Raw genomic sequence first — 16520 nt, forward strand, 5'->3', positions numbered from 1 at the left:
TTTCCTCACTGCCGATGGAGTACATTGCCAATGAAAATGTGTATGATTTACAAAATTGGAGACTGGATTTTCCCCTTTTGTAGGTGAGCAATCATGTGAACATTTAAAAAAACTGTTGGTATTTACTGATTTAATGATTATTTGATACGAAGAAAGCTGCAGTTGTGCTGTCATGTTAAATAAAGTGTCTGGCCGGCCACTTCATGAAGTACACTATCTTCTTGTATGTACGATTTCCAACCATTTTATCAGCTCCACTTACCATACAGGTGCACTTTGTAGCTCTACAATTACAGACTGGAGTCCAGTTGTTTCTATGCATACTTCGTCAGCCCACTTTTACCCCGTTCTTCAATGGTCGGGACCCCAGAGTACCACCACAGAACAGGGTGGCAAAAGCTCCAGCAGCACTGCTGTGTCTGATCCACTCACACCAGTGCAACACACACTAACACACCACCACCACATCAGTGTCATTGCAGGGCTGGGAATGAGCCACCATACGGATACCTGCTCTGTGGTGGTCCTCTAGGGGTCCAGAACAGGGCAAAAGGGGGCAAACAGTTCTTCAGTTTCAACTCTTCAAACACACACACACACACACACACACACATACATATATATATATATATATGTATGTACACACAGAGAGAGAGAGAGAGGAAGAGAGAACTGGCAGGACTGAGCTTCAGTTCATTTTAATACACACACACATACATATATATATATATATATATATATATATATATATATATATATATATATATATATATATATATGTGTGTACAAACACAAAGAGAGAGAGAGAAAGAGAGAAAGAGAGAAAGAGAGAGAGAGAGAGAGAGAGAGAGAGAGAGAGAGGGAGAGGGAGAGAGAACTGGCAGGACTGAGCTTCAGTTCATTTTAATACACACACACACACACACACTCACTCTTTGCTGTGCTGTGGTGGGTGGATAGGTGATTAAAGCGTGTCTCTAAGGCTGAATATGGCACTATCCACGCAGAGAACAAACAGAACGAAAACAACCAAAATTGAAAGAACAGAAATAAAAACATGAAAACAAGCTCCACCCACCACACACCCACTCAGAACCCGGTCCCCACTGTAGCTGCTCTGAAAGGCACATTAATGATTAATCTGGAGTTATTACTGGTATGACCACATTCAACCGTCTGATATACACACACACATACCCAACACACACACACACACACACACACACACCAATCAAAGACACGCGTGTTATGACAACAGTAACACGTTTCTTTAACAAAAACAAGTAGAATCACTGTAACTAAGTCGTTCCTACAGAGCCTGACGGCCTATTTGGCTTTAATTATATTTACATAAAACAGAATGGGTGAAGCTACAGGAAGTTCTGCTACAGCCTTTACTAAACTCTAACAGCAGGATCAATCCTAATCCTAAACCTAATCCCTAAATCTAAACCATAATCGTAATCCTAAACCAAAAACTGCTGTTCCTCATGCTAACACTAAATTAGTGCCAGATTAGCATGGAGGTTGATGCTGTTTATAGAGTAATATTTCACTTCTATATCTACATATCTATATCAGCTACTGTAAACTACAGATATGAAATGTAGATTGACTTGATACTGTTTCACTTCTATTAACATTAAGACTGATGAAATTGTTCCCATACATTTGTGTTAATTATTAAAAAAACACATCTGCAATTAAAATTTTCCTCAAACATGTCAGTCCCGTTTCATTTTCTTTTTTTCTTATGCTTTTTTTGGAGAAGACAGTTTAAGCTCTTACATATGCACGCACACACACGCGCACACATGCATGCACACACGCACGCACACTCACAGCAGTAGGAACAAGCACTCTTTAAAATAATAATAAAAAGAATAAAGTAAAACTTGGTGCTTTTCATTCCAACGGCTTTCACCTTTCCTGTGCAGTCCATAAAATGCACTTCACCTGCTGGCCGTCCTCGAGCACCTCTTTCTAAAATTCAGGATCCTTCAGAGTGTAAAAAAAAAAAATAAATCAGTTAAAGTGGAGGCGTTTAGAGGTCAACAGTGAGAGAGCGATGGACGGAGTGATGTCCAGTTCCGATTCAGTCCTTAATCCTGAGTTTGTGCTCAGGATTAATCTGCAGACTCGATCTGAAGATGAGTTTTAGTCTTTAATCCTGAATTTAAGTTTATTTGAAGATGATGGTGAGGATGATCTGTGCGCTGATGAGGAAGAGGATGATGGCATAATCTCTCTGAGTGAGGAAGGAGCTGGGCTCAGACTGAACCGACACTCGACTCCTCAGAGCACTGATACTCCTGCACAGAAAAGATCAGGAACTAATAAAAAATCAACAAATAATACATCAAATTTTATATATATATAAAATTTCTGCGACAGTATTCCAGGATCATAACAGTAGGAGTTTATAATACTGGTTTCTTTTTCTGCCCACAAATGCCTTCACTTTACAATATCTTCAGCCATGCTACAGCAGCTATGATGCTAACTTAGCTAGCTACCAACACTAAGACAGCTGAAGCCAGTGAACTTACTTACACTATCAATCGGATGTTTAGCTCTAAAAACCTTTATTACACAACAAAGAAACACTCTTCCTACCAAACTTTGGAGCCAGCTGGAAGGGCTGTGAACTGGCCTCAGAAATTAAAGTCAAACTTCCCCTAGTTTGTCAAATGTTAAAATCTATTCTAATTTTCAGTTGATTAATTTTCAAGACAATTACATATTTGCAGTAAACATCATTTTTCTAAGACAATGTTATGTATCCTAAATCCAAGTGGTCACTCGAATATCAAGCATCCCCAAAAGCTGGTGGTGTTGTAAACCAATGGTTCTCAGTCTGCAGCTGTGAGAGTGTGCATAGGCTTACTGTAACATATTTCTGAGAATGACATTTCAAATCACCCAGGCCAGTGATATTGCACTCCAGGCCAGTGAAACAGCAAGTGGCTGCATGCACACTGTGATAAGGCAAAGTCTCCAACTTCCATAGGTGGCTGCAGTGTGTAGCACCGCTTAGCCAAACAGTTAAAATAGCAGTTTACTTCACTTCCTTATAAGCTTACTGCTTTACAGAGCGCCTGCATTTGGACAGCTGGCAACATATTTCTGCCTGTTACTGTTACACAGATACACTGCTTTGTTTGCTGAAAATATTCCAAAATAGATTACTGTTTTTGTTTTCCTTTCAATGGTCATCAGTGGCATGTTCCTCCATGCGTTTAGCAGCCGATTAACTGGCCTGAAACATGCTAAGAGTCGCTGGCATGTGTGTGTGAGATAGTGACCTGTTGATCTCCTCCTGTGTGTGTCTGATGGACTCCACTGCGCTCTGAAGTTCAGAAAGTTCTGGAGCTTTTTTCCTCAGGCGATTGCTGGGTTTACTCTTGTGCCCTGAAATGAACCCACACACATACATTACAGTTACTATGCTTGTGTCAGGTCTGTACGTGTGTGTGTGTGTTCTGTATATGTATGAATACACCAATGAGCCAAAACATCGTAACAAATCAGCTGAATGATAATCTCATAGCCACAGCACATATCAAGATCCTCATAGCCGCTTGATGTGGTAGAAACGGACAGACATGAAGACCTGAACACGTTTGACAAAGGCCAAATTGTTCTGGCCAGACGACTGGGTCGGAACATTTCCAAAACAGTAAGGCTTGTAGGGTGCTCCTGGTCAACAGTGGTAAGTAGCTACCGATGGTGGTCAGAGAAGGGACAAACCACAAACCAGCGACAACATGTTATGCATCCATGACTCACTGATGTGTGAGGGCAATGAAGGCTATCTGGTCTGAACCAAGAGACGCAATGGAAGCAATGAAAGAAGGTCAGCTGGTCTGATGGGTCCTGTTTTCTTCTACATCACATGGACGGCCAGGCATATGTACGCTGTTTACTGTGGGGAGTGATGGCCCCAGGATGCGCTGTGGAAAGAAGACAAGCTGGTGGAGGGAGTGTGATGCTTCGGACAATGTTCTGCTGGGAAACCCTGGATCCAGGCATTCATGTAAACATCAATTTGACTTGGGTCACGTACCCACACACTGTTGTGGATCAGGTACACTCCTTCACGGCATTGGTATTCCCTGATGGGACTGGCCTCTTTCAGTATGATAATGCGCCCTGCCACACTACACATATTGTTAACACAAGAAGAATTCAAGGTGTTGCTCTGGCCTTCAAATTCCACAGATCTCATTCTGATCGAGCATCTGCGGGATATGCTGAAACAATATGTCCAATCCAACGTGGTTCCTCCTCACAACTTACAGGACTTAGTGCCAGATTCCACAGGGCACATTCAGAGTCCATGCAGGTGGGTCACAGCTGGTCAGAGCACACAGTGGACCAATAACATATTAGGCACCATGTGCTTATATACCCATAAATATATATAGGTTATAATGTTTTGGCTTATTGGTGTATGTGTTTGTTTTCATGGTTGAGTGTTTGTTTTGTGCGTGTGTATGTATCGTACTCTCACTGCCAGACGAGTCCTGTCGATCCGGTTCCGGAGAGGAGCAGCCACTTTCTGGGTTTTTGGGCTTATCATTCTGTTTGTGCTTCCGTTTTGGTCCCGTTACCTAGACACACACAAACACACACCATTCCATGTGTTCCATTCTCACCCTCTCAACTACAGTCAGTAATGATCAACTTCTATAGTTCTGTAATTCCATCTGAGACACAGCATCAGAGTCAGTGCAAGCGAGACGCACACACACATGCAAGATGTCCACTGGAATCGACTCCTTATCATTAATGACCACACAAGAGCGGGGCAGTTAGCAGAGTTAGCTATCATTAGCTATATACACTGAGCCCACCCACGATTCACGATTCTGGGGTCATAATTTTGTATTCTTATCATGTCTTCAACAAAATTGAAATTAAGAACAATTCTGATGATAATCTTGTTGTTGCAGGATTGTGCTAATTGTTTGCCACTACATTAGACTGCATAACAGAATGCCCATTCTCCATGACGCACATCATACTTTAGCACAGAAATGATGCATTACATCACCCCAAATAATATATGTTTGCTATTATATATTTAATAAGTGTTCAGGTATTTTTGTATACCACAATAAGCCTTTTGTTCTCTTCTGGGTTAAAAATAATAATTCAGCCTTAAATTAGCATAAGGAAATGAATTGAATATCTAACAATGAATGTCCAAAAAACGTGGAAAAATATCACCCAGCCCTGTGTGGATCATCGCAAAACATACACATTCTCTCTTAATGACACAGACATACACACATGCACATGTGCTCAAAATAAACAGCATTTACATGCCACAATAAAACAAAATGAAGCCTTAAGCACAGAGCAGCAAAACAAACAAACAAGCAAAAAAACAAACAAAAAAAAAAACAAGAAAAAAAACAAAAACAAGAACAAGCCACGGTGAGGCAGTATGGCCGGTGTGGCCAAGCAGCCAGGTGATTGGTCAGTTTGGAGAATGGTGATTGGTCGATTTGGTGAATGGGCGGAGCACAGGCGACAGCAATGGAGAGACGGAAGCAGAGAGAGGAATTGTGGGTAGGTGGGCGGGGCTGAACGTACCTGGCTCAGGTAATTGTCCCTCCGGGCGCCCTGCTGGGCACTGAGACTAACTACACTGGCTGAACGTACCATAGGAGTCCTGTGACGAACTTTAGTCTGAATACAGCCATCTTTCTCAAACTGGATCAGATCATTCAGCGGATCCCATGGACGAGTACTGAGTGAGAGAGGAAGAGGAAGAGAGTAGAAGAGAAAAAAAAAACAGGGGGGAAGAGTGTCTTGCTTGGTTATTCCAGCAGAGGTCAGTATAGCTTAGATTTTCTTAAGCGTATTAGACTGAAACTACATGAAAGAAGAGCAAACTGCTGTCTCATGACACACAGCTTATTACCTTAATTTAATAATCTTCACTTATAAAGCAATAATCTGAAAAAATATCTAATTTCATCACTCTCCTGTATCTGTAATGCCACTCATTCTGCATAAGGGGCAGCTGTGGGCTGGAGGTTAGGGAACCAGCCTTGTGATTGGAAGGTCGCCGGTTTGGTTCCCTGAGCTGACTGAAGTGCCCTTGAGCAAGGCACCTAACCCCCAACTGCTCCTCGGGCGCTGTGGATATGGTTGCCCTCCGCTCCAGGCAAGTGTGCTCACCGCCCCCTAGTGTGTGTGTGTGCTCACTAGTGTGTATGTGTTGTTTCACTGCATGGATGGGTTAAATGCGAAGGTGAAATTTCCCCGTTGTGGGACTAATAAGGGTCACTTTAATTTCATTTAATGTTTCTCACTCTCCTGTATATGTAACGACACACACCTTTGTATGTGTGACGTCACTCACTCTCCTGTATCTGGAATGTCACTTACTCTTATGTAATGCAGACCTGCCAACTTTGGGAAAATATTTTGAGTAGTACAATAGTGTAACGCTTAAAAAAACCACTTTGCTTAGCACACGGTCATTTCTCCAGTCGCCACCATGTTATGCCGTTTGGTTACTTAACAGGGTCTGCTGCTCTCTTTCTCTTCCTGTCAGTGTACTCCTCATCTGACAGCATGTTTATTTAAACCATAAGGCATGCGTGCGCACGCACACACACCTCCCAGTACCTTCTAGGCAACGTTCTTTCTGCAGCACTCGCTTTTTTTCATCCTGCCATGATCTGCTCCTCTCATTATGGTTACAGGTTTGGCTGCAATAATAAATGTGATTCACAATTTTAACTTTTCACATCCACTCCACCCTGTTTACCTTTGCAAAAGAGTTAAAAGCACCTGTGGAACCAGCCAGATGGAGTGAGGAGGGTGAACGAGAGGGATAAAAAGCATTTCATGTTGCTATTGGTTTGCAGTCTCTTGAAATGATAGACATTACACATTCGTCATGATTGGGTGAACATTTATTCTTTCGTTTTTCGGAAGGCTAGACACTGCTGCCTCTCGCTGTTATATCTGAGCGCTGCACATGCACAACTGAACACCAGCTTTTTGCATAGAGTAACAAATCGTATCAGCGTACTTTGATGTCAAAGTGTGTACCTGCTACGCAAAATGCGTAAAGGTTGGCAGGTCTGGTAATGCTACTCTCTGTATATGTAATGTCACTCACTCTCCTGTGTCTGTAATGTCACTCTTTCTTCTGTATATGTAACACCACTCACCCTGCATTTCCATAATACCACTCACTCTTCTGTATCTGTAATACCACTCACTCTGCATATCTGTAATGCCACTCTCCTGTGCCTGGGTCTTGCTCAAACAGTGCTGGAGCCCACTCTTCACACTTTGCCTTCCTTTCACGGGCCGATTTCCTCTGAGCCTCCTCCAGAATGAACTTCTCATTGGTGGCCTCTGTCTGGTCCTTATTGTTTATGGCCCTTGTCACATGCTGCCACAATCTTAAGAGAGGGGGTAGAAAAAGAAAGTGAAAGTGTGACAGGACCCAACTATTCATGCTGGTTTGGTCAGTACAGTGATAAGTTTTCATAGCTGTTATTTCTGTGTTCTGCGGTCGCTGTGTCCTTTGCAATTATTGCAACCACAGTAAATTTAAGCTCAGTGATCTTAATTCACCAAAGGAGAGTTTTGACCGGAGTGGACTGTCTCTGTGTTCTTTAATGTCACTTCATCACACTGACGTGTGTGTGTACCTCTCAGACTCAAATTCGCCCTGTTCCTCATGTGGGACGGTACAACGGGTGAGACGACTCTGCCGTAGTTCTGGCGTCGGGTTCCAAAATGTCTCCACCACACCCGTCTTCTTATCGTTTATAAAGATCTCACAATCCTGCAGAGGGAACACACAGTTTGTTCAGAATGTGGGGTCATTTATATGCTCCTTAAGTATTGCATATATCCATATGTATATACGTATATGTATTACATATGTATGTAAATAACTGTATGTGATAATAATACAACCCATGTGCAAAAGTTTGGACACTCAGTATTTATTAACACCCCCAGTCGGCAGATATGATAGTTCCAAAACACTTTTTTTTGCAGCCAGCTAGGAGTCTTTCTATTTTTGTTTTAGGAACTTCTACCCACTCATCCTTGAAGAATGCTTCTAGTTCTGAGATATTCCATCGTGCATGCAGAGCATGTTGGAGATCAACCCACAGATTTTCAATGATGTTCAAGTCAGGGGTCTGTGAAGGACATTCCAAAAGCTTCATGGATTTTGGGGTATGTTTTGTATTACTGTCATGTTGTAGAAGCCAGCCTCTTTTCAGCTTACGTTTCTTGGCTGAGCCACATTTGCTTTCAGGATTTAATGAAATCCATTTTCTATCTACCCATGCGATGTTTCCTGTGCCACTGGCTGCCACATCCATAGTGTTCTGTTTATAAGCATGGGGGTGTGTTGTTCTTCTGGCAAAGTGTTCTTTTCATCATATGCTGCGTTGTTTTTTTCTCCAAACATATCTTTGGTGACTGTGGCTAAAGAGTCCCACAGCAGTCCACAGCACTTGTTTCTATAACGCCTTTGGCTTATCTAGAGGCCCGGAAGTAAATGAGAAGCTCAGTACTGAACACTGTACTGGTATCTGAGAACTGTCTCTAGCAGAACTTCACTCTATGTTTGGATTCAGTCTGACATCAGACAGTGACAGATTTTACTCAAACACACACACACACACACACACACACACACACACACACACACACACACACACTCTTACCCAGTGTCCCTCCATTGTAGCCAGCACTTCCTTCCCCAGTTTAATCTTCCCACTGATCTGATTAACACTGTCACTACTACCCAGGAATGGCTGAGAGACAGGGAGAGAGAGAGAACAAGTTATACAGAAGCTTGCAAAGATACAACAGTTCCAACAGTGGGCATTTTGCAGAATGTTTGGCCAGTCACGGGGTCAATCCATGTAAAAATTACCTAAGGCCACCTAACTGACCTTCTCAGATTAGTTTAATATTTTCAGGAAATAATGTCATTGTGTTCAACAGAGAGTGTGTAAAACATTAGATTATGAAAAGGTACAACTACATACTTTTCACCAGGAAAAACTTATTTAAGGAGCACAATTAGACCTTAAAACCACTGTTGTACATTTGAGGGAACATTTACATTGTTTGCACCTTGATGAACAAAAAAATGTACATGCACAGAACCTTTATTTCTAACAGTGTAGGTATTCATCTTGCAGTAATAAAAGTTTGCACACCTACAACTCAAAAACTTATCACTCGTCTGACAAAGGATAAAATGAAATATCACTTATATCATTGGAACAGGCACTCGATCCCATTAACAAATGCACCAAAATGATAAACTATTTTTATTACAGTATCAAATTCACTTATTTATCTATTACAGTTGTGTAATTGGATATAATGCTGTGTGCTTTCACAGATGTCTTGTGTAAAATTGTCTTTAGACCCATTATTGGTTTAAGACACCAACTTCATATTTGGTTCCTTAATTAACAGAAATGTGCTGTTTTCAGTGATCTAAATTATTGTGTAAATATAGTTCAATGTGGACATGTAACGAATGTAATATACAACATATATATTACACTATACTAAAAAACAAGAAAAATGTAAAATCAATAGTTTGAAGGTAATGACCTTACACTTTTTTCTCCTTAGGCCACATTTAAAGGTAAAAATTAAGGCCACGCTCACTTTTAAATCATCTATATCTCAAAAACTATTGAAGATACTACTAAAAATGTACACACTATCTATTATATACAATAACATTATTTCCAGAAAGTGGGATTAAACATATTTGAGAGGGTCAGTCAGAAACATTGTCTGAAATCTTGAGATCTGAATCCGATTTTCTGCACAGACATACACACATACACACCTTCAGTTTGAACTCCAGCTGGGCACTGTATCCTGTTTTCTCACAGGTGATGGACACCTGGCCTGCCAGCTCCAGAGTCATTGTACCGTACAGAATACCTACGGAAATGCACACACACATACACACACACACACACAGCAGAACAGAAAAACCATCAACGACTTGCATTTACTGCTTCTCAAACATTTATAAACATTAAAATAAGACAAGTGTTTGATAGATTTTTCCCTAAAAGTGATTAAAGTTTGGGTTTCTGTGACATGGACAATGCAGCATCTGCAGCAGCTGTTTTAGGCCAGTTAGTTACATGACAGCTACCAAACACACGGAAGAACATACTATTGCTAACCATAAATGATGAAACAATAGAAGTCTTGTTTGGCTGTAATTTAGTGTTTAATTAAGTACATGGGAATATTTGCAAACATCTGACAGCTCAGTCACTCTTACAGAAGTGGTGCATCTTCCTTTTATGCTACCAAGCATAAATAGCTAACTCTCCAAATGTGGGCTTGTAATGTAGTAGCAAATAATTTAATGCTGAGATGTTGATGTAATGTTGTAATGCTGAGGCAGATAGTAATGAAGTGAGCTGCTAGTTTAGCTCTTTGGGTAAGTGCTGCTGTTTTTTTTTAAACTTAACACAATGTGAAGGTTTTCACTAATGTAGCCACTCCCCTTTTAGCTTATAATGACAACACAATATCACTGGCTGGAAAATTTGATGGAAAAATAATTCTCATAAATATGTAAAAATAAGCATCTCCACATGAATAAGTGTAGAGAACCACTGGTTTATAACACTGTGAGCTTTTGAGGATGCCTAATATTTATGAGTGCCCACTTATGGATTTAGAACACATAACACTGTCTCAGAAAAATGGAGTTTACTGCAGTTATGTTCTCTTACTTATCCTAACTGCATCTTGAAAATATTCTATTTCAAATTCCAATATTTGATAAATAAGTGGACATTTTGTTTACTTTCTGAGCTCAGTTTACAGCCTGAGTGTGTGCGTGTGTGTGTACTGACCCTTGCAGTGGGCGTATGGCATGTTCATGATGTAATCTTCTCCTCTGTTCAGGAAGGTCAGTCTGGCTTCACCGTCCAAAATGGCTGACAGAGAGTTTCCTGAAGAAGAAACAGAGAAATTCAATCAATCAGTCAATCAGTCAACTTTTATTTATTCGGCAGGGAAGAGGAGTGTGCGTGTGTTTTTTTCTTACCGTAGAACTTGGATTTGGCCAGAATGCTGCCGCTCAGACAGAACCCGTCCTTCCTGTTACTAACATAGAAGGCAGAGACTGGTGGATGATGGGAAACCTGCAGGACAGAAAACATTAATGATGTGTGATTTGTGAACAAATCGTTCTTTTGAATTTGTTTTTTTCAATCAAGCAGTTATCAAAATAATTCACAAGTCCATCTGAACTGAATTTTGTTGTACCTGTTCTGCTATGTAAAAGGTTTTGCTGTTGGTTTTAGGGTGAATCCACATGCAGCGAAACATTTCTCCGATGATGGGGTTGTATGGCTTCTTCAGACCCTGTCTCACGCACGCACGCATGCGCACACACACACACACACACATTTGTCAGTCATGTTTATGTGTTCTGTGCTGCAAGGCTGGAGCTGAAGTGTAAGGAGGTTTTGTACCTTTGGCTTTTTGTAGAATCCAGAGATGTACCACTTCACCACCTTCTTCATGCGGTTATATGCATTCTCCTCCACGGCAGCTCTAAACACAAACAACAAAACCCTCCATCACTACACAACAAACACACTCACTGCCACAAGGTCAAAAGGCATGCTTGACAAAGGAGGATATGAGTTTAATTTATTTTTACTTAGACTCTGTTAGTCTCAAGGCTGTTTTGGTGAACCTAGTGCTTAAATGGTTAGGGTTACTCCAAGGTGTGAATTGTAGGGGCATTTTGCAGTTACAGGGCTGATAAATTAAGCATTTTTATTTGTAGATAGATATTTTTGACTCTTACTTTGTAAAGTTACATTTAGTTGTCAGTGTAATGTTTGCTGCCTCAGTAGTTATACAGAGCTATTACCCTTTATATTAGCAGATAGAGAATGAGTGATTATTTTGCATGCTTGACTCTAAACTTGATTCTAAGCAACTGTAGATGTAAGTGTGTGCACACAGAAATCATCTTAGTCTGACAGATATGTTACTATGCAAATAAGAGTCTTTAGCTGGCTAATAACATAGCTATATTATTTTAGATTACTTCCGAATCAATTATTGAATAAGTTTTATATTGATGTCTATAATAAATGGCCTCCTGGGTGATTTGAAATTCTACAGCATCTTCAGTGAATTTACACTAAAATTAAAATTTTAAATGCTTCATATTTGCAAAGCAGTGAAAAAAAGGAAATAATAAAAAACAACTGCAGATAATTAAAGTTTATTACCATTTACTATCTACACATCTAAAATACCTATTGGCATCTGGCTTATATTCTTTATGTTTATATTGTATTACAGGTTCTTTTTGAAGAAAATACAAACAATCTCAGAAGTGATTCTGATCTTCAGTGCGTATGTTTCTGTGTGTTTTTGTTTCTGTGGTAGTTTTTGTATCTGTGTACGTTTACTCACTCGGACAGGAAGTCAGCATGGAAGTAGTAATCAGACAGTTTATCCAGGAACGACCGCGGCTCTAGGATGAAGGTGGGCAGAACGACTTTAGATAGGTCCATCCCCGGCCGTACCTGTTTCAGCAGTGTCCAGATCAGAGATTTATTCTCCTCTGAGACGGTCTCAGTCTGAGACGCTTCACCAGCCTGAGAGAGAGAGAGATACACACACACACACACACACCAATATAACCTCCACAGACAAAAAACTAATTGTTGAATGTATACTTTCTTCTTGAATACTTGGTTGTGCAGTGTCCAACTGCCTTAATGAAAGCACCATTCCTGTCAGGTAATAGGAATGTGACTGGTTCAATAGACATGATGCATAGAAGCTCATAAAGTGGCCGGTGGACGCACTAGGTGGATGTTTCTAATAGAGTGGCCACTGAGTAGAAGTATAAGGAAGGTGCTTCTAAAAAAGTGGCCACTCAGTGGAAGCACGAGGTAGGTTTTTCTAAAAAGTGGCCAGTATATGTAAGTTTAGGGTAGGTGTTTCTAATAAAGTAGCCCATGAGTGGAAGTACAAGGTAGGAGGTTCTAATAAAGTAGACAATGAGCATATAAATGAAAAGGACATCTATTCTCAACTATAAAGGTTTCAAAGGTTTCACTTGTGTTCTGATTATCAGACCACTTAGCCAAGACTGATAAAAAAACTAAATCTGTCCTTTTTGAAAATAGAAGATTTCTTTGACATACTGTGATTATATTTACTTTAGCTGCAAACAGACCTTCTAAAGAACAGAATCCTCTCACACACACACACACACCTCGCCCAGCTCCTCGTGGCTCTGCTGAACGTAGATTGTTTCCCTCAGGTTCTCGCTGGGCTCCAGGTCAGCATATGAGTCGTCCTGTCGGTCACTGGTGTCGCTGTCGCTCTCTTCACTCTTCTCCCACTCGTTCTCCTCCTGCTCGTTCTCTCTGTCTGATTTATCTGAGTACAGGTCCACATCCTTAAACTGCTCACCATCAGTGAACCTGAGGGATCACACATATATATCATGCACATCAACACAGGCTAAAAGGACCAATAAATCTCCTCTGACTGTTGTCACTCAGTGTGTTCACTAGTCTGACTCTTCTAGAGCTGCTGTTGATTTAGTGTAGGTAACAGTATGTGTGTGTGTTTGTGTACAGTTTTATCAAAAATCCTTCAAACTGAATTTTAATTTCCCTGGTACTATGTGTCTCGTCTCTGTCAGTAGTTTACCTACTGATGTAGCTCAAGGAGTGAAAGTTATTCAACTTTTTCACTGGAAATGAAATAAAAGGTGGTCTCTGACTTTTACACAGTACTGAAGATGTCGTCTTTCTGCTTTTTCTATAATGTGGGTATATATTGCAGTATGATGGGCACAGTGTTGTGGGTAAGTGTGAAATTTCACACACATACAAAATAACTGTCACTTGAAAAGAATAACAACACTATCACACTAAATGTAAGTACTGTAATGTGATGAACTTGTGCTGTAGCTTCTCATTAGGTTGAATGAATAACTCACTCTAAATGGCTCTAGGTATTGTGAAATAAACTGAGCTGTGTGCTCATTACGTTGAATAGAATTTTTCTGCAAAACCTATCCAACCTTATAACTAGCTACAAAACAACAGACTTGAGGGTGGAGCTTGGATTGGTCATTTATATGGATGATATCATAAAATTCCTATTCATATTTACTGTTTAGAAATGACTCAGTTGACTGTGTGTGTATGTGTGCGCATGCTCTTACTGGAAGCCCTGCATGTTGTGTGCTCTGAGAAGGCTGTAGAAGTTGATGTGTGTGTGCGTGTGTGAGGTTTCTGTGGCAGCTGCAGGTTCTTCTTTTCCCTCCCGGATCATCGTCCTCTTCAGCAGGCTGGAACACTTCAGAGCCAGCTCCAGAGCGTCCATCCAGCAACGGCCTGAAAACACACACACACGTGCACACACACACACACACACACACACACACACACACACACACACACACACACACACAGAATTATTCATAAACAAATAACACATTATCTTCTTTTTCGTGTAAGCTGTATGCCATGAGTATAGATCCTTGTCTGGGTTTGGTATGAGCCCCACATTGGCACTGTGGTTTAATTTGTAAATGATGAGGTCCTGCAACACCGAGTAGCGGTGTATGAGGGTAAGAGCAGCCATAAGATCTTCATCAACAGTGTGGAAAAAAAAATTAAATCCATACCTACAGTGCATCCGACTCCTTCAGTGTGTACATGTTGAGCCCTTGTAACCCTTGCAGAGGGTGCTACAGTAATGTATATGTATATATGTGATGCTGTGTGTGTACATATGTGTTTATACGTGCACGTGTGTGTAGTTACCGTCAGATTCAGAGGCAGCACGGAAGATGAGGTGACTGCTGGGCAGTGGCTGCGTGATGGAGCCAACAGCTTCTCCTTTAGGGCCCTGAGACACATGCACATTTGTTTGGGTTGTACACATGTGCCGTATATATAGAAATTATATATACTTAAGTATGTATATGAAATAATATTATGTCCCATACGTATTATATATCTTATCAGTGATGGAACCTCTTTAAAATGGTAACATTTCTAACTTTTAATTTAATGCAAGAAGATTTTTTTTTCCCCCCAAGTAACTTTGGGTCATTTTTATTGGTCCATTCATCATGGACAAAAATGGAAATACAAGGTGTTACAACGACAGTTCAGATATTTAAGTGCCTATTAGTTATAATAATAATAATAATAATAATACGTCCCAAATGTACTATCTATATATACCTATATAAATAGGTATATCTATAAATATATCTATAAATACCTATAAATAAAAAAGATTTCTAAGCCTAAACTTGTAACCTTAGCAACAAGAAAAAAAACGTTTATTCTTTTAGTTTTAAACACACAAACATGGAGCTTTTGCAAAAAAAAGCACTTTACAAAGTAAGGACCTTTTTGTTGGGCCTTACATTGTAGGTTTTCCCTGTTTTTCTCTGATTTTACTACAAAATTCAGGACAATTTTTGTTATGAAAACATTTCAAAACACCATGCATCTTTATCTGCAGTCCAGGTTAATAGTGTGTCACACTCTACTGCACAAACCAAGAAGTGGAATCCAACTTTCTTTGACGGCCTCTCTCTGTGTGAACAGAGTGAGTCCATTGGATGAAACAGTTTAAAACAGACACGCTCATTTTTGGAGGGTCTCTCTCTGTTATCGCTTTAAAACTGGACCATGGTACGGAAAGGTACTTTTACAAACTGTGAACCCGCAGGGGCATGGACAGTTCTTGATTCGTTTCTGTAACAATGGATGCACCGAATATGTGGCAACTGAAATTATTCGGCCAAAAACGGCAAAAAAAAAAAAGTGAAAAGACCGAATATCTATCTGTATCCATCCCTATCTGTAACGGTGCCATTCCTAACTGCTGTAAAAGATTAGTGTAAGGTTACCTTCACGGCCCATATAGACTGCTCCAGTGGGTGAAACAGTTTGAAGCAAAATCCGTCCTTCTTTGAGGGTCTCTCGATAAGCTCACAGGCACTCAGCAGCACGGTGCCCACCCACTGCCCATTCTTATGCGTCTTATAGATCAGTAATACGCCGGGCTTCAACACACACCACAGCTTCGTCCAGCTCTTCAGAGTACCGCGGATCTACACACACACACACACACACACTACAGGCTTAGCCCAGCACTTCAGTGTAAACGGGGTATTTAACTGGAGTTTGATCTCTCAACCACACATACCTTGAGCCAGTCGGCCATGACAATAACAGATGGATCAGTGATGGTGCTCAGGAGCTCTTTAGTCGCTCGCTTTTTCTCCTCCCTGTAGTTTTTCTTCTGTACCTGCACGCACAAATGAACATGAATGGCAAACATGTTCCACCAAAAAACTTTTTTAGCCTATCATTATATAAAATCTGTCTATTCCAAACATATGCCATGAAGCTATTATCCTACCCATTCTGCTGTTTGAAAATAGAGATCCTTACAAT

General features: G+C 40.5%; 1 protein-coding gene across 6 annotated transcripts in view; it reads right to left on the minus strand.

Annotated features, from left to right (window-relative positions):
* Positions 1-1303: 1303 nt before the first annotated feature.
* The window catches only part of osbpl8 (oxysterol binding protein-like 8), a 60269-nt gene continuing 45052 nt past the window's right edge, over positions 1304-16520 (minus strand). For 4 of the 6 annotated variants that reach the window (XM_036577020.1, XM_036577017.1, XM_036577018.1 and 1 more), the window contains 18 exons: positions 16270-16371; positions 15971-16174; positions 14868-14952; positions 14264-14435; positions 13301-13511; positions 12490-12674; positions 11529-11610; positions 11320-11418; positions 11099-11195; positions 10905-11003; positions 9872-9969; positions 8721-8810; positions 7686-7822; positions 7248-7433; positions 5602-5758; positions 4508-4613; positions 3306-3411; positions 1304-2312 (listed from right to left, as the gene is read on the minus strand). In XM_036577020.1, the coding sequence (XP_036432913.1) occupies positions 2183-2312; positions 3306-3411; positions 4508-4613; positions 5602-5758; positions 7248-7433; positions 7686-7822; positions 8721-8810; positions 9872-9969; positions 10905-11003; positions 11099-11195; positions 11320-11418; positions 11529-11610; positions 12490-12674; positions 13301-13511; positions 14264-14435; positions 14868-14952; positions 15971-16174; positions 16270-16371 (2346 nt within the window). In that variant the 3' untranslated portion in view covers positions 1304-2182. The remainder of the gene's footprint in view (positions 2313-3305; positions 3412-4507; positions 4614-5601; positions 5759-7247; positions 7434-7685; positions 7823-8720; positions 8811-9871; positions 9970-10904; positions 11004-11098; positions 11196-11319; positions 11419-11528; positions 11611-12489; positions 12675-13300; positions 13512-14263; positions 14436-14867; positions 14953-15970; positions 16175-16269; positions 16372-16520) is intronic. The other 2 variants (XM_036577019.1, XM_036577022.1) reach the window with 1 other exon arrangement.

Source organism: Colossoma macropomum, unplaced genomic scaffold, assembly GCF_904425465.1.
Source record: "Colossoma macropomum unplaced genomic scaffold, Colossoma_macropomum, whole genome shotgun sequence".
In the NCBI taxonomy this organism is placed as follows: Eukaryota; Metazoa; Chordata; class Actinopteri; order Characiformes; family Serrasalmidae; genus Colossoma; species Colossoma macropomum.